At 40.0% G+C, this 24,683-nt stretch overlaps 1 protein-coding gene across 2 annotated transcripts; it reads right to left on the reverse strand.

The window, feature by feature from the left end:
• Window positions 1-4,043: 4,043 nt before the first annotated feature.
• RNF19B (ring finger protein 19B) lies at window positions 4,044-24,668 on the reverse strand. 2 transcript variants are annotated; one of them, XR_895761.2, is made up of 11 exons: window positions 24,382-24,668; window positions 16,064-16,269; window positions 14,734-14,878; window positions 13,062-13,224; window positions 12,486-12,600; window positions 11,321-11,461; window positions 10,184-10,391; window positions 7,682-7,813; window positions 6,390-6,906; window positions 4,938-5,082; window positions 4,044-4,556 (listed from the first exon to the last, which is right to left on the reverse strand). XR_895761.2 is itself a non-coding variant. In XM_023529331.1 (9 exons), exons 1-9 carry the CDS (start codon window positions 24,462-24,464, stop codon window positions 6,426-6,428), a joined length of 1,674 nt encoding a protein of 557 aa, XP_023385099.1. In that variant the 5' UTR covers window positions 24,465-24,668; the 3' UTR covers window positions 6,038-6,425. The 2 variants fall into 2 exon arrangements, 1 of the variants encoding a protein (XP_023385099.1); XM_023529331.1 differs by lacking the exons at window positions 4,044-4,556; window positions 4,938-5,082 and having other exon boundaries at window positions 6,038-6,906.
• Window positions 24,669-24,683: the final 15 nt, after the last annotated feature.

Raw genomic sequence — 24,683 nt, forward strand, 5'->3', positions numbered from 1 at the left:
TTCGCTCCATAATCATAAGGCCCTGTGCTGTGATTCTGTTATGGAAGTTTGCCACAGTGTTCTGTACCCTCATTTGCCAAGGGACTTTGCACACCACTCGATCTGCTAGGTCATAAAACCCAAACTGCTTACATTTCAGCCTGTACCCACTGAACACCATCCTTTTTTTGGTCTCATCAAAACTGGTACCCTTATAGGTTATTCAGTAAACAGGTCAGTGCAGCATAACCAAATGTGGTATGTTACCTCTAAAATCAAAAGCAATCCATCAGATGCTTGAAATTTTTCTCAGTGATGGGGAGGATACAGTGCAACAGCTCATCTTTCGCTTTCGATTACCTGCCATACTCTAGACTACTGCTCTGGATTCCTAAAGACTTCACGGAGGTAGAAGTGACCTTAATTTCTACAGGGATTATTGCCTATCCTCTAGAACACATGTTACTTTACCAAGGCATTTACATACCTGCTACTTTTTGCTTATTATGACCAACACCATGATGCATCACATGTAATGTTCTGGGAAATATGAGATGATTAAAGTGCCTGAAGATTAGATTTCAACTGAGCTGAAGAGGAGAGATATAACCCAGATGTAGGAAAGCAAGATGTACTGTAAACCCTGACAGGTAAAACTGATCTGCTTTTCATGTTTTCTGCTCCTTGAGCTAGAGAAAAAGGCATATTCCAGGTCAATAGTTGCAGGTGCCAGGGTCAGATATTGACTTGCTCCATAAAGAGATTATATTTGAAACAACAGCTACAACCCAAATCCTGTACAGGGCAAATAACTTCAATATGAATAAGAGACCACCACTCCTGAATTTCTGTCTTTGATGATGGCGGTAATATCTACCGTTTGTTCTCTCAGGGGTGCATCATTGCTTTTGGCTAATAATTTTGGTGGGAAAGAAAAGCTCCGGAGAGTTTCTTCTGCTGTTACCATGATAGTTTTAACGCTATGGGTTAATATGAAGATCCTGCCAGTCGCCAAGTATATCTATTTCAACTGTGACTACAAGAACTGAGAAATAACCATAGGCTGGATATGTGAGATAGACCTAGGCCAAAATTCTTTTTAAATTACTTGACCCCCACACATTAGTTTACTCAGTATGCTGCAACAAAGCACCACAAATTAGGTGGCTTAAACACTAATTTATTGTCTCACAGTTCTGGTGGTTAGAAGTCTGAGGTCAAGGTGTCTGCAGGGTTGGTTCCTTTTGAGGGCTATACGGGAAAATTTGTTCCATGCCTCTTTCCTAGCTTCTGGTTTGTGGTTTTCTGGCAATCTTTGGCATTCTTTGGCTTCTACTATATCATCCCAATTTCTGTCTTCATCTTCACATGGCATTCTCCCTGTGTCTGTCTTTGTATCTTAAATTTATTTTTCATATGGCACCAATATTAGTTTGGGGGCCCACCCTGCGCCAATATGACCTCATCCTAATTACATCTGCAACAACCCTATTTCCAAATAAGATCACATTATGAGGTATTGGGATTTAGGACTCCAACATATAAATTTTGGGGAACATGATTCAACCTATAACACTCCATAAGCCTCTAGTCTAACTAGTGGAACACGAAGACCTATAGGTCCAGTTTCCAAATATTCTCTGAAGGCCCAGGTAATTTCCCTTTTTCCAAGCACAGGAACATAGGTTAATGGCTTAAGATTTTTTTTGGGAAAACTAGAACTTTTACAGTTCAGTTATGATGATATGCTGGGTGCTTCCTCCATGGTACCTAGCATCCCTTTATTCAAGGGCCTTGAGTTTTAGAATTAAGTATGTGTCCATAACTCCCTATTTTGGTGACTCAAAACTGGCTTTTCTCTGCCAGACCTGGAGTTTTGCTTTGTGTTATGAAGACCAACTACAAACAGGTTATATTTCCTCACTCCAGCTCTTTTGCCTTGGTACCTGCCCCTTGGCCCCTGTCACTCCAGGATCCCATCATCTCTACTGATATGAGGAATTCCATTTCAACAACAGCATCTCTTAGCATCATGCTCAGCCTATGAAGGATATTTAGTACAATACTTTTCAAGGTAAGGTGTTCCCCTTATCCATGTACTTTCCAATTCCTTGGTGAAAGGAATATCCTCTGAGCAATTTTGGAGGACAAAATTAGGAGATGAGTAGGTCACACATAGGATAAATCTGCATGAACATTTGTCTTCATGTTTTCGGCTGTCTTCCAATGCTATACTAAGGAATTTTTGGCAGTTCAATTTCTTTTTGAGTGTAGACCACTGTTAAGTTCAGGTTTCATCCAACCAGCCAGCTAAGAGCCACTCTTAGCTGCTAAAGCCAGAATTTCTAGAATGCCCATATTAATAAATTCAACCCAAATGAAAATAAAATTATGTTCTCTTCTTCCTGGTCTAACACTTTTAGAATCTAGCTCGCACACATTCCTCAGGTTTCTATTGATTCAAACCAGCAAAATATTACAATTCTTCTGTAAGTCTCTCAAATCAGACTGTTTACCTTCCAGATGCATACTGGGATCTGCCCGTAGTTACAGATATGGTGGCAATAAGGGGTAGTGGGTGGTACATAAAAAGTACTGGCTTTCCTTTTCAAGGCAATTATTCCAGGGCCTCCAAGAAAGACTGAGAGGAAAAAGCTGAGTGGAGTCTGTGGGTTCAGAATACCAAGACATATCTAAATCCGTTCAAATGTTCCATTTCTTATTTCAGAGTCCATCTCTTTCCTAAACAATGCCCTAATTTTCACATGAGATTCTTGGTAATGCTATGAATTTAACTTACGTTGCAATTCAATAACCCAGAATCCATTTGATTTTCACGTACATCATCCTTGTGGCTAAAAGAGACAAAATTCTTTTGGGGCTCTCCTGTACTCGTCTGAGCTAAAACCTTAAAACTAGTGAGACTTTCATTTTCTTTAACCTCTCTAGCATAGCCACTGCCATTTAAGTCCTCATTTCTTACATGATAATCTATCATGACAGCTACTCTTGGTCCTTCAAAAGGCATTTCATCTCAGGTGACTGCAGGTATAAATAATCTTTGCCTACTAGTTTACCATTTTCCGGGGACAACTAGATTCTCTTTTCCTTCAAACCCAACTCAGTCATAACTAACCAAAGTCCCATTTTTGAGGGTGTGTTGCCTGTGATCACTTTTGGAACCAAATACTTTTATCAGTCAGGGTTCAGTAGTTGCAGGAAACAAAATGCTTCTACCTATTTTAAGTAGAACAAAATTTAATACAGGTAAATTAGGTGCTTACAAGAGTTGGGAAGCCTGGACAAGTGATTTCTAGGCTGAGCTTCTAGGAAAAGCCCCCCAGATTGTTCTATCATGGGAGCTGCGACCTCTGCCACCACCAGGAAGATGAGGAATCAGGAGGCCACCTCAGGCTGACTACAAGCACACACATCACTGTTACTTATGGGTCAGGAAACCCTCATACATTCACAAACTCCTGGTGGGTATTGGAATATCACTGAAGAGAAACCCGAGGTCTCTACATCCTTGCAGGAGCAACAAAGTAGCTAAAGATGCCCCCTTAATCACTTTTCCCTTCCATATCCTATTTGTGTATCTAATTGGCGAAACAAATTATATTCAGAACCTTGGTTTCTAGGAAGTTTAAGGTATGCACTGTAGTTTTTAGCTTTCCAGCCTGTGGAGTACAAGGAAGTATATTAGAAAGAGGTCAGAGTAAGTACCTATTTACCATATCCTACAGTTTCTTTCCATGGACCCAAGTAGGACTTGTGACCAGACGCTCCTTCTCCCAATTTCAGCCCCTCTGAAAGTTGACCGCAAGCCCTCCATCTGTCCGGCTTTGAAAAGTACCTCTTTCCAGCCTTAGAGGAACCTAACATTTGCTTGTCTTCAGAGTTGTTTTGCTAAGTGACACAACCTTGTTCCCAGCCATCTCTTTAACCTAATCTTCTACTCTCTTCCTTGGTCCACTTTGTTCCAGTCACATAGGCCTATATGGGTGGGTGGGTATGTATGTGTGTGTGTGTGTGTGTGTGTGTGTGTGAACAGACTAAGGATGCTCCATCAAAGAGCCTTTTTACTTTATTCTTCATGCCTGGTATTCACATAGTTCTCATTCCATTCGGGACTCTAATAAAATGTTACCTTTATCAAAAAGGCCTATACTACCCACCTGAAGGAGCAACATCTGACTCTCTCTCTTCACTTTTTCTGCTTCGTTTTCTTTAGTGCACTTACCCTCATCCAGATCATTTTTCCCCACTAAGGTGTTAGTTCCGTGGGGACAGAAATTTCATGTTTTTTCTTAATGCATCCTATACCTGAAACATAGTATGTATTTCAGAACGAATGACAGCTCTACCGAGAGGAAATTAAACATTCCCCATATTCTAAGCAGACCAACTTTTCCGATGCATTACTCATGTTCTCCTCCAGGTGGTGGTGATGGACAGGACTTTTCATCTGCTAATGTCTAGGAGATATAACAGTAGTGTAGTTTTTCATAGCCTCTGGTCTAGAGTTCTGGGCTTTCTCAGTTGACACCCATAATTTCCCTTATTTCTTCCTGTTCCTGAAGGAGGAAAAAACATGGGCCTTTAACCAGAAGTATTTTCAGTATACCATCTCACTTAATCTTTACAATCCCATAATTAGATTATCCCCATTTCTGCTAAGTGAAAACAGACTCAGAGTAATTTCCCCAAGTTTCACAGCAGTAAGAAGTGGAGCATAGAAAAGAATACAGGTTTGGCTGCAAACTTCTGGCCTTCCAACAGACTTCTTCGATTTTATCCAAGTTAACTGCTCTCTTGATAAGGCTTCAAGAGGACTGTGAGTATTGAGTTAATTGCATTTCAGAGATTTCCAGATTGCCCTTTTTCCCAACAGGTTCCCCTTTTCACATTTGGACACCTCTAGGGTGCCCTCTTCCAAAGACCCAAAGTCTACTAACAGCATTTCCTGTCCCAGGTGCAGGGAAATGTGCTAAGTCTGGCTGCAGTGCTCAAGAGATCAGAACCTTCCAAGTTGGCTGTTGTCCAGACTCATCATCCTCATTGTAGTAAAGCACAGGCCAGGAAGACAAAGAGCAGGTGCACCTGTGAAAGGAAACAGAAAGCCATCTGGTCCTCAGGGAAAGGATGTTTTCAATTCTTCCTCTGGACCCAGGGCTAAGGTGATAGAGAAGTTTGGCACTGGAAGCTCCTTAAATACTATCTGAAAGTTGGGGGAAATTAGGGGCAGGAGAGAGTAACTAACTCACACAGTCACAAAGTAAGTTACTGCCAGATTTGGAATCCTACACCATGTCTCATGCACCTTAATTTTTCTGCTGTATTATATATGAGCGTTCCTTTCTTAGACCATTATTCTAGACAGAGCCCAAATCCCAAGTAGTACTAACACAGCTCGATTCTGACAAATTTAAAAGATCAGATAAAATTATGTTGAGATTTCGATGGCACTTCCCCTCTCTCCTTTCATTACAAATTTTAGTCCCTCTTATTTAAACTAGATTGGCAAAACTGAGAAAGCTTTTTGGAACAGAAAACGTGTACCTGAGAGCCTAATAGATTATTTCTTGGTGATTATGCAGAATCATTATATTTCTTCCTTCGGTAAGAATGCTCTGTTCCCCAACTTTTAACCCTGCAACATTCACTGGGATCTAAGGAGCCGCTGGAACTGCCACCCTACCCTCCTCTGGAAACACATTTCTAATAATGACTACAATATAGAAAAGGGAAAATAAAGCTTTAACAGGGAAACTGCACAGCTGCCTCTAGAGGGCAAATGAGGTTCATTTTAATCTACAGCTTCTCTATTTGGCTGACTCAGCTAATTCTTCAGTCTGACTACACAGTCCAAAACAAGCCTGGCTTTGCTTCCTATGATGCTAGGAGTCCTTGGTTTATAGTTGACTCCACTGCAGTCTGATTAGAATACAATCCTTCCCTGGGGTTAGGAACATTCACATCTAGAGACTGTTAAAGATGTAATTGTCTATTTCAAACACTTGGCTCTGTAGGACTACCCACGCCAAGGAAAATGAGATGAGTTGAACAACAGAAATCTTTATTAAAATGTGTCCTTCAGTAATGTTAGCATACATACAATATACACACATACATCTGTACACTCTTTGACACACCTCATGGATTGCCACCATCAGTTTAACCAATAAATTAAAACTAAAAAAAGGAGAGAGGTAGAGGGGGGAGAAGGAATGGGTGAGACTAAGGGAAAAATTTCCATGTTTTATCTGTAAGAAACTGCAAATTTCTCCGAATTTCCCTGGGGAAAACCTGGGACCAGAGAATCTTTGAAATAAAATACATAAATCTCCGCTTCCCACCCTCCCCCAACCAAAAAAAAAAAAAAAAAAGATTCCAAAAGATGCAGTTACAAGTGTGCTTCTCAGAACGGGAGCATTCATTCCACTTCATACTCTGGCTTCTGCACCTTCTGGCTTCAAGACAGTCTTCCCCGCAGCCGGGGCAGAGAGGTTAATATGGGCACTTGGGCTCGGTGCACCTTGGGCTCTGGGAGTTGAGGGGCAGGCTGCAGTATGGGAGCGAGGGGAGCCGCACTCATCTGAAGTGATGTCTGGCACATCGTCTGACTGCGTATCAGAGCTCTCCAGGTCACTGCGGATGCTCTCAGGCTGGGCCAAGCTGATGTCCCAATGTTTGCTGGCCAGACAGTCTTTCTGTTCACAGCTTTGGTGTGTGCAGGGGGGATCCTCTTCATTGCTGCCATCGCTGCCATCGCCGCCACCACTGCCACCACCACTATCTTCTTCTTCATTCTCCACCATCTGAGCATGAACATGGAGCGAGTCCTCCGTGCTGCTTCCACTCACCAGCTGATAGTGGCTTGGTTTAGCTTCAATGTCCACTTGGATTTCCATATTGTTGCATTCTCTGTGGAGACAAAATCCACTTTGCTGAATCATACATGAGTCATGCTCTACCTGTTGGTAAAAGCAGTTTGTGGGTTCAGGATTAGGAAGTCCAAAAACATAGGTAAATAGTAGACTAGAGCTCATTTCCGACGAAAATAAAAATTTAACCTAACACTCAAATAAGATGGAGAACAATTTGATCTGTTGATTTAAAACACACACACAAACCTCTGCCATTTCTTTAAACAACTAAAACACAGCTTCCAAAATTTAACTTAAGTGTCAGAGCCTTACATTATCTTACCCAAATATGAAACTGAAAGAAGATTCATAGCTTTTTACTACTGTGCCACAATCAGAAGAAACCAGAAACTCTCCAGAAGAGAGTGCTGCAATCGTACCAGACAAGATACACTAACTTCTCAAAAATAAAGAGAAATAGGCTATCGGAGCCACATTAAGCAAAAGGTAACATGAGAGCAGAAACCATACACCCATGGACATTAATGAATACCAATCTAGCTTTAAGTTCCATGTGAATAATTACACTGATTAATAGCCAAGAAAAGACCCCCAAAAAAAAGGATAAAAGGAAGAAAAAAACCTCTAAAAATCAAGTACTAACAAGAATCAATCAAGAGCTGCCAAGAACTTGCTCAATGAATTCACAGGATACACACACTATATATCCTGACAGATGGTACACAGAGCCCTAACATAAAGCATTGAACTTCTGAAGGCCTAGTACCCAACCAAAAATGAAACCTCTCCTGGGCATCTGACTCTTCACATACCTGTCCTGTGGGTTGTAGGAACTGATTATGGAACCGGCCATAGCACGAGTGCTTGCGTTGTCACTAATTGCACCAAGACTGGCTGTGTCTTTGGGGAAAATTTCCTTTTGGACATCGGCTTGGACTTCTAACCTGTGTAAAGAGGGGACGTTCAAGTTAATAGGAGGCCTAGATATTCCAAGACAGTCTGCTTCCTGGCACACATCTCTTCCATTATTCTCTTGCAAACTGAGTTGATTTGATCTTCTCCAATTGTCAAATAGCTCAAATAGATGCCCACACATTTTCTCTCTTAAATATCTATTGAAATCGTCCCCTCCTTTCTATCCCCATTGCTACTGCTTAACGTCAGGCCCTCAGCATCTCCTGCCTGGATAATTGCAATTGGGCTCTCTCTCCAGTAGCCTTACATCCAAGTCACACAAGTTCCAGATCAGTGCCAATGTGGACGAAGATCTGATCACTTTAACAGTCCTCTCTTGGCTCCCTATTGCCAACAGGCATTTAAAGTATTCCTGATCTCCTCCAAGATCGCTCTCTATTTCCTCTCTCACCGCAGGTCCTAAGTCATAATCACTTTGCATTTTCTTTCCTTACACACTTATACACATTTTATATTGCCATGACTTTGCAAGAAAGTATCATCTCCCCTCACTCTCCCAGCAAAGCAGTCACTTTCTGCTAAGTGCTCTCACAGCACCTACTTATTATATTGATTAACACATCTTTCACTCATGTGTGAGCTCCAAAAAAAGGAAAGACCATACCCCATTCACTTTACCCTCAGTGTCTTTGCACAGACTAGGAACTCAAACATTTAGCAATCAAATTACCCCCAGGTTATGAGATTGAAGGTCAACAGCCTATAAGAGCAGTAAATTTCCAATGGTGTCTGAGAGCTAAGAACACATAACTATTTCCTTTCTTGGCTCTAATACCATTTTGTTGTACACAGAAGTATTTCCCCATAATGGGTTTCACAGTCAAACCCATCTGACTCATTCACTTCCTATAAAAGGCTTTCACAGAACTGGAACAGCTGGACTGGCTAAGCTGCAGTTTCACCAAGTCAGTCTCCAATTATGTCTGTCTGCTTATTTATAGGGGTGTTGGTTTTAAGAAAGCATAGCAGTGAATTCTCTGGCATGTGGGGGCGGGATCCCCTAAGAAGAAAAAACCAGAGTCATGAGACACAGACAGGTCAGCAGGAGCCTACAGCTGCACATTCAAGCAACCTCATGCTGCCCCCTGAGCCTCTGCTGTGCTGCTCTAGTCTCAGATGCCCTTCAAGAATGTGCCACAGCCCAGGAAAATGAGGCAGTGCAATAGAAAGTGCATCAAGTCGGAGACCTGGCTTCTGCTTTCAGCTCTGTCATAGAATCACTCTTAGAATTGGAAGAGGACTTTCACAAAGGCCAGCTACTTGGGTGATTCCCAGATGCTAGTTTGTGCAATGATTATGCTAGAATCACCTGGTGAGCCTGTATTTTCAAAATACAGACCCCCTAGGTCCCACTCCAGGAGATTCTAATTTATTAATACAGGGATAAGGTCCTAAAATCTATTTTTAAGAGGCTCCCAGGAGACTGACAGGCACTCAGGTGTGAGATCCAGTGCATATGCCATCTGTTGCTTGAGTCCTTCGAATAGCAAAATGGCCATCTGGTTTCACTTTCAAGCACTTCCAGGGATAGGTGGCTGAGTATTTACTAAACTAATCCATTTTTGGACTTTTATATAGATTTTCTCTATATTCTCTATAATGAAGCAAAATTAGGTTCCCTCTAGTCTTAATCTACCTCTCATCATGAGTCAGAAGTTTAATCTTTTCTTCCAGTTTAAGGCCTTTCAGATATCTGAAATCAACCATCTCCCCTAACTCCCCTCTACCTTGTTTTGCCCCATGTTTACCCCTCCCCAGGCCTCTGGTCTCCAGTGCATTCAACTAAGTCCTTCTCATGTAACATTTGTTATGTTCCTCTGAATGTTCTGGTTTGTCTAACTGGTGAAATGACCAAGAAAGTCATAACTTTTTCAGTCATAAAGCTTTACATATTCTCAACACAAATTCAAAAAGTTGATTTTCCTCCTAGCAAATGGAATAGGAAGGTAATAAAGATCACAGCACCAATAAGCCAGCAAGATACAGCATAAATGCTCTTCAACTCAAGGCCAGTGACAAGCCTAACGGAGAGCAGTCTTGGAAATTCTACAAAAATGCCTGCTTTCCCTTCCTGATGCAGGCAGCCTAATATAGTAGAGGGAAGATCTGAAGTCAAGATTATTCTTTATATGGAACAGTGGAAAGAACATGAACTTTGTGTTAAGTCACTTAACCTTTCTGAGCCTATTTTCTAATTGTAAAGAAAAAAAAATACCACTGATGATTAAATCAAAATGAGGTGACATGTGGAACACGCCTGGCACAGACAAATAGCTCATACAGGTATGTTACTTGTTATAATTCCAACTGGTTCTGTCAGAAATGATCTATTTGCTTACCTGCTATATTTTCCCTTGCCACTGGAAAGAATGCCACCACTTAGTGTGCCCCCTGACAGGGCTGCAAAGCTGGCTGTTTCACTGTATGGGCCCTGCATAACACTGAGTCCATCTGTAGGGCTTCCACTGGTGCTCAAGACACTAGTCAGGCCTTCAATGCTGCTTTCTCCAATGCTGGGATTCTTGAGGGCTCGCCAGGCATCTGCCACTGGGGATGGAACCAAACACCTTAATTCAAGATAGCTAAGCATCAAAATAGTCTGCAGTGACTCTTCAGAATGGAGAATGTTCAGGTAGAAAAATACTCATTTATTCATTATTCGGTTAATGAACAGCTACTATATATAGCCACCATACATCAGAGGTTTTACCATATGTTCATACTTAATCTTCCTAATAACTAATAGCCCCCATTTTAGATGAAGAAACACAAGCTTAGAATTAAATGACTTGCCCAAGTCATGGCGAGGCACACAAAACTACAATTCTGATTCCAAGTCCACTATTCTTTCCAATATACCAATATACCATAGATGCCATCTAATCAAACATGAAGATTTCAAAATATGTTTAGGTCATGTTCTGATAATAGCAGGAAGCTTGAAAAACCTCAGGCGATCTCTATGACTCAGATGAGTTAATATGATAAAGTAGAAACAACACCACAGTAGAAGTCAGAAGATTTGCTCTAGTCCCAGCTCTGTAGAAGCTCTTAAACCCATTAAACAGATGTTGAGACAAAAGCTTAAATAAGTTCCCATTAAATGGGGAATAATAATAGCTCCCGCTCTCCTCCTTCAGAGAGCTGCTGTAAAAACCAAGTGAGATAATAACTGTGTAAAGTCCTCTGAAAATTATAAAGTACTGTGCAGATTTAAGACTTTATTATAATCACTACTATTACCAGTGTACTTGGAGTTACTTGGAATCCTACTAGTTTGTACCTGCCACACAGAGGCAAGTACCAGAGGAATTAACCTAATAACAAAGAAATGAAAAGCTAAAAATACTTTACCCCGTATAAAGCTCATTATCCAAAGTAATCCAATGGCAATCTCTCTGTAAAATGTGCTAAATTTTACTGATTTTTATCTTGTGTCCCACAAATTCAAAAGGAAATTAAAATCCTCCTTTTACCTGTGATTGGGCCATCATCTTCATCAAACTCAATTTTCACTCCCTTTCCGTTGGCTGTGCTAACTCCACAGCCGCCTCCACGACAGAGAGAAATGGGCACAACCCCGTAGACATAAGCCAGCATAATGGGGACGCCAATACCTGGGGGAAGAGAAGGAAACATGTCAGCAGACCATCAGTTTGCAACTGCCCTGAATTCTCCTTCCCAGCCTGAGCACAAACTACGCTATAAAGGGCCAAGGAAAGGGAGAAAATGGCTCTTCCAAAGAGTCAAGGCCAGTCTAACGGAATGACAACTGGATTTAGAATCAGAAAGGCCTGGATTAGAATCTTGGCTCTGATTTATTAGCCATATGACCATGGACCTATCTTCCCAGGGTTGTCAATGATCAAAAGAGAATGTACGTACAGTGCTCACTCAGCACAGTAAGTATACGTTACTTTCATTTTCCCCTTTTATTCACTGCTGAAGTGCTAATCCAAGAATGAATCAATAACCAAATATTAAATAAGTGACTCCTGGGATTAGGATCCCCCTCCAGGGTATTAATTCCAAAATCTTACTGCTGTGTGAAATAGAATAGTTTAGTTGTTAAGAGCAAAGGCTCTGAAGTCAGACTGTCCTGATTCATGTCCCACCCAAGTGACCCTGGGCAAATTACTGCACCTTCCTGTTATAATTGTGCTGCTGTAAGGATTAAATGAAATAATGCAAAACACTCAAGACTGTTCCTGGCACGTGGAGAGCCTCAATAAATGTTATGTTATTATTATTATTTTAAAACAAACCCTCATGCCTCCCAAAATAGTGTGTGACATTAAAAACAAATCAAAATAAAAGTAATTGTATTTTGTGGTTCCACAGCAAATGGAGAAAAGAGAGGATGAAAGGTGAAACACTAGGCCTTAAAGTAATATTCTTTAATTCAACCTTCTCTGAAAGATCCCTGACTCTGATCATTTAGTCTGGCTGATAACCATAATAACAGTGCCTAAGAGAGTTAACTCTCAAGGTGAGTTTGGTATAAATATAGGGGTCTCCAGGGTGAAACATCTGGCCAGATGGCTAAACTGCTATAGTCAGAAAGTTGATGCAGGGCTGATTTGACGGAGGGAGCAGGAAAGGGAGGGCAGAATGAAGTCATGGTCCTGGCTAGCTTCTTACCAACACTAACTGCAGCAATAACTGGGGATGCAATGACTGACAAAGTCACTCCTCCTGTGATAGCCAAATTCCTCTTATGTTTGGAGGTTTTTCTTCCCTCATACCTGCTATGAATCTAAGAATAAGAAAGAAAATCCAGGTCAGCAGGTTAGGACATCAATCTTTTAGCCAGGGAGTAAAAGGACAAGTGAATATTCCCATATAAATTATCTATATTAAAACATATCCCCCGCCCCAAAGAAGCATCTTTCTCAAATTTTAACCTTCTTAACCTAAATCAGACCAGGATGATATAAACTAATACAGAAAATGTTAAGCCACGAAGAGACAAGATAACTCAGGAGGGTGAAGTAAGCATTTCACCTTTAAGTCACTGAGAGAAACCAAGCCCAAGATGTTAATAGGAACTTTCAGATCTCTTGGGGGTTTATGAAAATCCATTTAAGAAATTAAGGTTATTTTTATCCAAGAACCAGCTGGTTTTCAGGCAACTCTGAACATAAGCTCCTCCCCATTTCCTTCTAACCGTAACCAATAAATCTGAAAATGGAACATGCATAGAACTCAATATCTTACCTTCCTGCCAACATAAACAGGAATGCCAATGACCATAGCAGGAATGGCAATGCCAGCAATGAGGGAAATCCCAACTGGAGCACCAATCAATGTGCCCAGCTGCCAAAGAATTTTCTTCTTACGGCTCCATGGCTTCTTGCCCCAGAATGTGCAGCCAGAGGGGCTGCAGAGGAAACATGCTGAAGTTAATGTTAGTGTTACAAACACAGCTGTTGTTATCACAGGGCTCAACAAGGGCAAGAGCCTCTTTTCAATAGGAGTGATTAACAGTTACAAGAAGTTACAGGAAATGAATATACTACAGGAGGGGAGCAAAGGACACGGCCAGACTATTAGAGCTCTGGGCTCTTTTCTTTTTTGGTAAAGGCAGGCTCCTAGACTTGAAAACTCTTCCTCCTTTTCTACTGAACTCTGTCCTCCCTAACCTACCAACACTGATCCAGTTTTCTTGACTGATACTACTTGAAACCCTGCATAGCCTACACACTTGATATCTCATCCAAATGCACTGTGCCTTGTAGCTAATGAACAATGATTTGCAAAGTTTTCTTGGTATATGTCCTACCATATCTGATAGATACTGTAAACCATGTTCCTGGGAAAGGATATAAAAAGATTTCCTCGTAGCCTTTATGTAAGTTTCATACTCTGGGTTTGGCTACTTTTATATTCAGCCCTTCTGAGTCCAATTATTTTTGCTCATTCCCCTTGTCCTGTCTTCTCTACCAGATGGGATAAGCAATTTTGAAAGTAGAGATCATGTCTTATACATCCCGTGTCCCCAATAATTGGCAGACTGTAAATACTCAAATGTTTGCTAAATTGGAAATTAAAGTGTTTCATCCATGTAATGTTAAATTTGTAAATATTAACTCCTTCAGGACAATATTTTAATAGTCACTCAATGAATTTTTGGAAACTCACTACATGGAAGGAACTGTAAAAAGGTAACTATGGCCTTAAGAAACTTACATAGTTCAGCAAAATTAGACATGTACATGAAGTAAAAACAGTGATGAAACTTATGAAACTTAAGAAACTTATATAGTTCAGCAAAATTAAGAAACTTATATAGTTCAGCAAAATTAGACATGTACATGAAGTAAAAACAGTGATGACATTTATAAAAAATATGTAAGGAATGTCAATAAAGAAGTATAGGCAAAAAGGCTGGAGAAGGAATCACAGATGTAACAGCACTTAAGTGGCCCTTGAAGGGTGGATAAGTACTGAACAGGCTGAGATAAAAGAGGGTTGTTGGGATGGTGAGGTGATTAGAAAGCATTCCAAGCAAAGGAAAGAACATGAACAAATAAAGAGGGGTAAGACAGCACAGAAGAGACACAGGGAACAGCAAGTGCAAATTATGTATCTGGAATAGGGCATTTATGAAAGCAAAATGGAAAAAGCTAGAAAAGCAGATTCGGGCCAGACTGTGGAAAGCCTTAAAAGCCATGCTAGGAAAATTGAACTCTATCTGGTCGTTAGTTGAAACAGTTCCTGGAAGTTGCTGAGCTGAAGAAAAACATGATCAGAGGGGTGCTTCAGAACTTTTTTATAGTTTCCTAATGCTGTAATGACTGGACAGCTAAAGGATGTCTCTTTAGCATCCTTTCCCTTAATTCAGTAAGAGGACAAGACTGTAAAAGCAATGAACACATTTCCATCTCACCTGAGGTAATGCAAGTCAGAGATCTCTTTCATACAAAGCCAACAGAATTCACAGCCACACACTGCACAGGTCATATGATTACAGCTTCCATCATTCATCTTGATAATGTAAGCACTGCATCGTGGGCATGGCTTGATGTCATCTGCTAATGAGGGAAGGAAGAATGGGTAGAAAAATACCCCCAGTTATAACTATTGACTTTATTATTCCTAGGAGTATACATATAAAAATGAGGAGGAAGTCAAGAGCTCTTGACTGAAAATTCCAAATTGTACAACCCACTTCACACTGGAAGGCTGGCTATGTCTAGACCTCAAGAAATTTCATAAAATGGATCCTGTCTTGTATTGAGCGGCCTATTCCCCTAACTGGCATCTTATACAGCATTTCTGCCACATTTTGAGCAAGGAGACGTCCCTAAAGAGAAAGATGGTTCTAAGAAAAATGGAATTTCACCAGCCAATAGGCTGACAGAATTAAAAGCAGAGTCCAGCAGGAAGAATAGTCTGTAGACTGGAATTGGCTTTAAGTTTTGAAAAACTTTGGTTCAAGAAATTCATTTCTCAGGCTCAGTGAGTATCATTATGATTTGCTGTTAACACTCTCCTACAGTCCCTTCTCATGACACTTTCAAATTTAAAACCTAAAAATAATTGGGTATGCTACGTAGCATACACCTGGTAATTTTCACAGCAAGCTAGGAACTATCCTATTAAAATGACAATTTTAGATTATGCCGTGCCAGGAAAAAGTGAATGGTAAAATCTTTCCTACTAGCCTCTCCCAAATGACATCAGTGAAATAAGTACATTTATAAAAGGCAATAAACCCACTGACATTTTAAAATAGGTTCACTCTGATTTGTAAAGGTTGGAGCTGAATGCATGATATTCCTCTTTTTAAGGTTAATCATTAATTTATACTAATATTTCCTTTCCTTAAATGTGTATCCTACTTCCAAAAGTGGTGATGCACTTAAAGCTAGTAGGAAAACAATACAGGTATAACACTAATTAAATGTCTTTCTTATAATGCAAGATTTGAAAAGCTCCTTGCAAAAGGACCTAATTGCTCTCCAATACGAGACATATTACTAAGAAGGCAGAAACTAGAGAATTCAATTTTGTTGTCTTCTGATCTTACCTGGGTTGGACAACCTATAATGGTTAGAGGGGGAAGGTACAAATCAAATACAATATTGAAAGTACTGCCAAATATTTTCTGCTCTCTGATCTCAGGAAATACTTGGTTATACAGTAATGTAATCTCTCCCAGATTTGGGCTTACATTGTGTAGTACAAAATAAAGAGACAAATGAGACAATTTATACCTGGTCCAGATTCTTGCCCATAACTGAGACCTGAAGTGTGCTTGGTCCGTACTCGCAAAGTCTGTGCTCTCTGCTGACGGGCCATATCGCATGTCTGATTTGGATGCCATATTTGCTTACAGTGGTAGCAGAACTCAGTCTGGCAACCTTCCCTCTCACAGGTCAGCTTTGGGCAGCTGGCACAGCCATAGGCAATAACAGCATAACTGGGTAAGGAAATAGAAGAGATATCAGTAAGGTAAGAATGATCTAACTAAGACAGACATTCATTAGTTCCAGTGGGGTAACATTGTTTGGCATCTCTCACCACTACATATGATGTGGAGAAAGGAACACCTATATAACACATATGCACAAGTGTGCCTAACAAACGAAAATATATTCTGCATGAGAAAGTAAATTTCTTGAGATTCTAAAAACACAAATCATCTATTTCCTAAAAAAATAGAGGGAAATATCATATTTAGCCTGAATTTCTAGCACGTATTCAGCTTAAGCTGCTTTAGGAGAAGTTTGCCACAGCAAGTTTCATAAATAACAAGATACGAAATGATTTCTTTTTGATGATTTGCTATATTTAGAGAGATTAGAATTTGTTTATATTTAGGGACTGAACATTTGTAAAATAAAGAGCTATAGCAAAAACTAAAGCAAGTATACTTTTTCATTTTTAAGTTCCACAGTGAAGCTGGTTTGACCACCACCCGAGAGACAAGAGCCATAGATGGATTCATGATCAATTTCTCCTATTGAAAGCTCATATTTTCTTTCTATAGTTTTTCCTTCCTTCCTTGCTTCCTTCCTTCTTCCCTCCATCCCTCCCTCCCGCCTCTTCCTTCCTTTCTTCCTTCTTCAAGCCAAATATCTTTTCTTGACAAGCTCCAGAATCCAAGAACACCACTCATCTACCTTACTGATACAGAATTAATATAAAGCCACATCTCCTCCCCTCTCTTCTGACCCATAGTCTCAGTGAGGATGGGCAATTCAGAACCTATCGGCATCAGCATTAATTGTTTCTTATAATTCATGTTTATTTACCAAGAATTACTCTCCCACAAACATTCCAATATATTTACAACTAATAGCCTTTCAAATTCTAAATATGTTGACTAAGTGCTCACTTAGTCAAGTGGACACTTATTTAAAATTAAAAAAAATAAGTAATTTAAAAAAACAAATGAAGAGAAGATAGTAGTTATAAAATTTCACACAATTTTCAGACAGGTCAATGACTGCAGGCTTAGGTGTTAGTTACCATTTGGGGTTTGTCATCCCCCATTCTACCTCTCCTCTAATAGTCAAAGACCTCAAACACTTATACAAAAGGCTAATAATGTTTTCTTGGATTTACCCTATGGTTTTTTTATTTGAATGCACAATGTTCATTAGAGCAACTCGAATTCTCAGATTTATCATAGAGTCTGTGAGTTGATTTGAAAATGACACTGAAAATATCGATGACAAGGTATCATCTATATTATATAACATACACTACATTAAAATTTTCCTCAGAAAAAGCAAAATAAGAATAGGTCAACATATAAATGTAAATGATTCATATCCTGTAGGAATTCTGAGCAAATCTAGCTGCAAAATAACTACTAAAGATAAACAACATTTCTTCTCAAGAAAGTGACTTGCTTGCAATTATGTTAAATGGGAAAGGTAATGGATGATCTCAGAAAAGTTAGTAAGTCAACTTCTGATGATACATATTAGATGAACTGCCAGTCAAGAAGCCTTGAACATTTCATAATCCATTCCTATTTTAGATGGTGGGAGTAAATATTTATTAACAGATTCCTTCTTCACCCCCCCCCTCCCCCCCGCTTTTTAAATAAGAACATCTGATAGGTTTGACAATATCAATTTTGGGTGTGGAATTTGGTTCCAAAGAAGTAAAATAACCCTAAATACTCATGAACCCACAGCAACCTATTAACCATGACACAGAATTACTCAGGGCACGAGATTTGGCATTCCTGTTTTTGCGTGCCTGGTCTGGGCTCCTTGTCCCTGACTCATACTGCATGACACTGAGCTAATTAAAATATCCAAACCTTAGCTTCTATTCTCAAAATGGAGGTATAGGAGCTTGCCACCTTCAAGTGTAAATAAACATGCTCTGAAACTGCATTTGAGATCTTGCCCTAAAAGGTATGGTAGAAAAACAGCACTTTTTTCTGGTCCTACTTCCTGGCCTTTGCATACTCTATTCCTTCTGTCTAGAAATGTCCTTTCCTTACTTCTTGTGCTGCCAAATACTTATCCATTTAGGAACCAACGCGAGTATCATCTTCTTTATATATAAACCACTTAACCTCTCCAGCCAGTTAATTGCTTAGTTTATGCATGTGCACAATTACTTTATAACACTTATCACATTATATTGTAATTATATTTATATGCGCACTTCCCCAGACTACACTCAAAGAAAAGTATCATCCATTTTTGATCTCCAAGGTGTAGTATACTGTTTCATGTTTAAAACACCTATGTTGAATGAATGACAGAGACCCTTTCCTGCTTGGGTTTTTTTTGCTTTCCCTTAGCATTTTTCCTGGACCATTAATCTACCATAGAGCAATCTTTTAAACTTATCCATGTACCTAGTGGCTTACTATATGCCAGGTACCATAACTTAATCCTAAAATTTCTTATAAGACTACTCTTAAAAGAGTTTAATGGTAAACTCTTAAATTCTAAATAGGGCAATCTCTTTCCCCAGGTAGCTGGAAAAAACCTCATTCTTGAGACCAAATCTACCTTGAACATTTTGTTTCTTCTTTTCTGTGTCTCACACTGGAACCTCTCCCCTATCCTGCTGTCTTAGATTAACCCAGCATTCAGGTTTACTTTATTAGAAGCTAAATAGAAGGTGTAGGAAATTACATGCTGCTAAGACTACAGATGCATACTCCCCCACCTCTTAAGTTCATTCAACTTTTGCTAATTTTGTTAATTTCCCAAGTCTTCAGAAACATCATAATGTGTGACAGGCTAGACCACAGCATTACTTAACTTCAGCCCTAAGGGGTAAAATCCCATTAGTTAATTTGATTATGTTCCAACAGATCCTGGTAGTTAAAGAAATGTGTTCCTATATTATATTTGTACTTCCCAGCTCCAGGTCATGTAACTTCATGTACAAATGAACCCTGAGCATGTGTAAGGGTGATAGATATGGGCCGAGTTGTCTCAATAAGCTGTGTACCCTTACTACCTTTCTTCTTCCTGTCCTAGTTCAAACCCATGTCACCTCTTGGCCAGACAACTACAAAAGACTGTTCTCCTTATTCTCCACTCCAATCCAAAATCCAATTCCATTACTTATCATGATGTCACCCTTTTGCTTAAAATCTTCAACGACAACAAAAAAAAGTCCTTCAACCTAAACTTCTCTGCATGGCACGGACAGGCCTATCAACTTGAATCCAGTCTACCTTTTCAGATTGATCTCTAGTTACTTCCCAGATCATGCTTTCCATATTGTGCACTCAGAAGCTAACCAAACTAGACTCAAGACATAGTCTTGTATTGTATTTCTATACCTCCATGAATTTGCTTATAACACTCTGGTTTAAGATGCTTTTTTCTCTATCCATATATTAATTTGCCTGATACGAATTCTTACTCATATTCAAGGCCCAGATCAAATATCACCTCCTCTACGAAGTCTTTCTTGACACTATCATGCAAAACCTTTCCTCTATCCTCTAAGGGCACTTGTATTTTCTTTAGTAATTGTTACAGTGCGCTTATGATTATCTATCTATCTATCTATCTATCTATCTATCTATCTATCTATCTATCTATCTATCTATCTATCTCCCCTACCAAGCCAAGCTTCCTGTTAAGAGGACCATGTCTAAGTCTTTTTTGTAATACCTATGACTCACCTAAGGTTCAACACTATATAATTCTCAAAAATGTCTGTTGAATAATCACCTGCCTGTCTTCTTCTCACCCATCCTTCCTCTTATCTGTTTCTCCTCCAAAAACAATGCTGTTTGTATTCCTTATCTTTTCTTAACAAAATTCAACTATTCATTCTATTCTTCCGGGAGCTAATTGAAAGATTCTGTTCATAGTGCTGTAGAAAAACTTGGAATATAAATATCCTAGTCAAGAGGAGCTCTCAATCCACTCAGAGAACAAGATTCATTGTTAAGTAAGGACACTAACAGAAGGCAGGCCAGATTAACTGTTAAAAGTTTCAGTTATGCCTTAAAGATGCCATAGAAAACAACAACAACAACAACAACAAAAAATATGTTTCTCGGTGATCTAAGTTTGGGAAAATTATACCAGATTAAAAATTTACACTGTATATTAGTATTAACAAGATTTACAGGTATATTAGCATGTTTAAAGGATCTAAGAAGTTCAGAAAACTCAGAAATGAATTTGCTTTATTTTGTTCAATCCAATATTTCCCAAGTTTATTTGATCACAAAACATTTCTCTTTCCAGTAATGACTATAGTATACCTTGGGAAATATTTATATATGAAAAAGATAAAATAAGATCAAAAGATGGTTGGATATTGTAAAGGGGCTTAAATTATAAGAATAGATCATATGAATAAGTTATTAAAGATATGTCATTTTATAGGTAAAGTATGAACAGTTTTAAGCAGGGGAGTAACATAAAATGTTCCACTTTAGAATGAGTACTTCCACAAATATGAGAAAGACATATTGGCTGGAGGATGATGTAGACGGTGTGTGGCAGGGTGGAGATAGAGTGAAGAGTTGTGAAATAGAAGGTACAGAGCTAAATTAAGAGAAGAGGTCCAGGACGACTTCAGAGAGGAAAACTCCTTCACTGAGAAATGTGTCTTGGACAGGGAGCTTGCTCTTCCCTCATAAATATGCTAGAGACAAACAGAAGCTTCCTGTTTATGGAATAGTCCAGTCTAGTTGTCTAGGAAGGCCAATAGCTGATACTAGCTGCTGGGGTCAGGTGGGAGGGGGGACTCTGGAGAAAAGAGAAGCAGCATGAGAGGCTGGAGTGGTGGACCTGCGCTGCGCAAAGAATTCAGATCAAGATGCCTTATCTTCTACTCATTTGTAGGGAAGATCTGCCCTGTTGCTTCCTTTGCTCAGTCTTCTAGAGATTCTGAAAGGGTTTAAAGATTGGCAACAGGGCGCTTGAGAGGAAAACATGAAATGTGTACATGATATGGGGGTTTCTGAAAAGACCTCATGTTTAAGCAGTGAGTCTAAGAGGTAACAGATCAACTGCACCATTTATTAGCTGTGAGATATTGGGTCCTGCACAAACTTCTCTGCTCTGGTTTCACCTTTGTAAGATGAGTTTACCACCATTTACATGTATGAAACTAAAATGAAATTATTTCTGAATGAGGTTATAGTTTGGAGATTATAAAGAACTATTAAAATGCCAGTTATTTGTATTTTGAGTTAATTTTATCTCATTTAAAAGTATGTTTTAAAGATTATACTTAATAATATTAAATAATAATAGAAATGTTTTCTTACTGAAAGTGGTTCCCTTATTTACAAATAAAATAGTTTCAAGTATGGAAAAAGAAAAATTCAAGACTGTTCTACATGTTTTATAAACAAATAATGAATCTTTTAATATATAATGTTCTCATTATCATGAGTAATCACAGTGAAACTAATGATCAGAACTCCGTAGGATCACTTACATACTCCCCTCAACTTGCCAAATACACACAAAGACTCACTGAGAGCAAAGGGAGAACCTGATAAATTCAGTTGGTAACATGATCTGTGGGCAGTAAAGATAGTCAAGTATGAGAAAGAGATACTGGGGCTTAGGCTTCTCTTCTAGAGCTCATTCACAATTTTTACCAGACCTAGAAGAATAAACCAGTTTGAGTAAAATAAAACAAAACAAGCTATTTTTCTCCTGGCATTAAAAAAGAGGTGGTTCCTTGGCCACATCCCCAGGGAACCCAGACACCTGTTTAGGAAGTGACAGAATTTTAAAGTTACTCCCTGTTTACCTAACACTTTCAACTGAAGATCTCAAAAACACTTTGCAAACATTAATTAAGCCTCTCAAGTCAGGATAGAATTAGGCCTATTTCAGATAAGATAAATAAAGTAGGTAAGAGGTTGTTTAAGAATCAGAAAATAGATTCTAGCATCTTTGGCTCTCTCAATGTTGCCCTTAGGCCACACTTGATGAAATGACCCAAACAGTAGTAGCATCCCTAATCATACTGACAAGTCTATGCTTTTTAAAAATGAAGCTGGGAAGAAAGAATATTGACCTTGGTTGGAGTTAAGACCAGTGTTCCCACTAGCTATAGGACCCTGAACAAAAGTCACTCTAAACTTCAGTTTCCTCATCTGTTAAAACTAGATCAAATCTATCTTACAATGTCGCAGGATCAAATTAAATTATATATGCCTGGCACATGGATACTCAGATGCTACCTTGCTTTCTTTCCTGAGACTTCACCTTCTTTAAACCCACAGATACCGCATTTTAAAAAATTATATACCAAATTGTTATAATTCTTTTAGCTAATTAAAAAAATAAACTGGATGATAACTGATCCAATACTTGGTTAAAATAAGAAATGGCCTAATTCTTTAAAAACTTTCAAATCAGAAATCATTTAGAGATGTAATCGAGAGTGTAAATTAATTCCTTTCCATTTTTATCAATATGAGCAAAGGCAGAGATGGACTTCAGAGAAATATAAAACAAAAAGGGAGTTTTCCCAGAAAGATAATCAGTGGTGCCATATTTTTCAGTTAAAATTCAAGGAAACTCACATCTCAAAAAAGGAGTTGATATACTATTCCAAAATTAACTATGTAGTGTTCACTTAAATTCCTTTGGTTCAGAAAATAGATCAATAGTGTCTGTGAAATGTGAAAACCATGTAAATTAACCTCTTAGAGGCAGCAAGATCACCAGACTACCAAATATAAGCAAAAACTTTCAAGAGTCTATACATGGTTCTTTCTGATACTTATTAACCGAAAGTGAAAGTGATCTACCATAGATAAACACCGGTACCTGTGACAACACTTCAAAGTAATTTAGAAACCCCATTCTCAGTGAGGTTAAATAACACACCCATTTCTAAATAAGTGTGGCTGAACAGAAACATAGAAGTTAACTCCTCTTACTACCCTAGACATTCTACATCGGCTTCTTTTGAGACAAACAGCAGCATCATGGAAATCTTTAAATAGCCTTGATATACAGACTACGATTAGAAGCCCTTCATAACTCCTTTGAAGCAAGCTTTTAACCAGCATTACATTTACACACTGCAAAGAGTCTCTAGCATCTTTTTGTCTCCAAAACATGACACACAAAAATAAAACAATAAGGTTATAAAAAGCAGGTAATGAATGGCAGTCTGACTCCCAACCACTTAGATGAGCCCCTGTGCTGCATGCAATCATTCATGGGATGTACTGTAGTACACAGTAGCACACAGATTTTAAAAAGTGGAGGGAGGAGGGTCTCCAATGAATGCTCCAGATAGTAAAATCTGGTGGTTATTATTATGTCTCTGTAGATACTGTATATTTTCTCACTGACCTTAAAAATTCAGCTTATATGATGCATTAAAAAGACCATCAAGAACTCAAGATCAGAGGGGCTGGGAGGCACATTTTCTCCTACCAAAGCAACCTCTGGGCATCCTTCTCAGTGCCCCACTGCTTCCTGGACAAAGGGTCCGTTCACTCCTCATCCTACCCAAGGCAGCAGTGTAAGAACCACATGGGGCCTCCCAATAGCCTGGCACACAAGGCACACAATGCTCAGGGTGCCCCCGGCGCTCTGCCAGTGACCTGTCCTTTCCCCCTAGTGCCATACTGGTCACCTCCATCTCAACTTTCAGCAGAAGTGGTCAGGAAAAACACATCTTCTCCCGCCATGCTGCTAAGTCTGCCTCTAGCCAAATGGACACACCCCTTAGAAGCACTGCCCCTCGGAATGATATTCTCATTCTGTCTTTTGCCATATATCCCCTCATTAAGAGCTACCCCTTACCTCTGGGCAGAGGGGTATTTACTCGACAAAAAACTGCCTTGTTTCCTAACTTGATGGATAGCTCCCTCCTTCGCGGAATGCTCAGGCCCCACCTCAAGCTCTGTGGCAGACCGCAGCTGCCCCCTCCTTCTCCTTCCATGGTGGGACACACACCCGCGCACACGCACGCGCGCGCGCGGAGACGCTGCGCCCAGGGCCGTCTCTCCCGGCCTGCCACCCGCGGGGTCCAGTCCTCAGGCCCGGGTCCGGGACCCCCCGGCCGCAGCCTACCACCCCAGCGGCCACGCCCCCGCGCTCACCCGCAGTCCGGGGCCGGGCACCAGCGGCAGTCGGGGTCCGAGGCCAGGTAGCGGCGCAGCATGAACTCCTCGTACTTGTGCATGAGTGGCGGGTCGGCGAGCAGCAGACGGATGTCGTGCGGGTTGAGTCGCTCGCTGCACTCGGGGCAGCTGATGGGTACCCGGCTCTCGCTGATCTCCAGGCGCAGGTAGTGGCGGAGGCAGTCCCGGCACGAGCGGTGCGGACAGCTGAGCAGGCGCGGGGCCCGCTCGGGAGGCAGCCGCACCAGGCACAGCGGGCACTCCACCTCCTCCGGCCCCGG

Source organism: Pteropus vampyrus, unplaced genomic scaffold (genome assembly GCF_000151845.1).
Source record: "Pteropus vampyrus isolate Shadow unplaced genomic scaffold, Pvam_2.0 Scaffold36, whole genome shotgun sequence".
Lineage (NCBI taxonomy): Eukaryota > Metazoa > Chordata > Mammalia > Chiroptera > Pteropodidae > Pteropus > Pteropus vampyrus.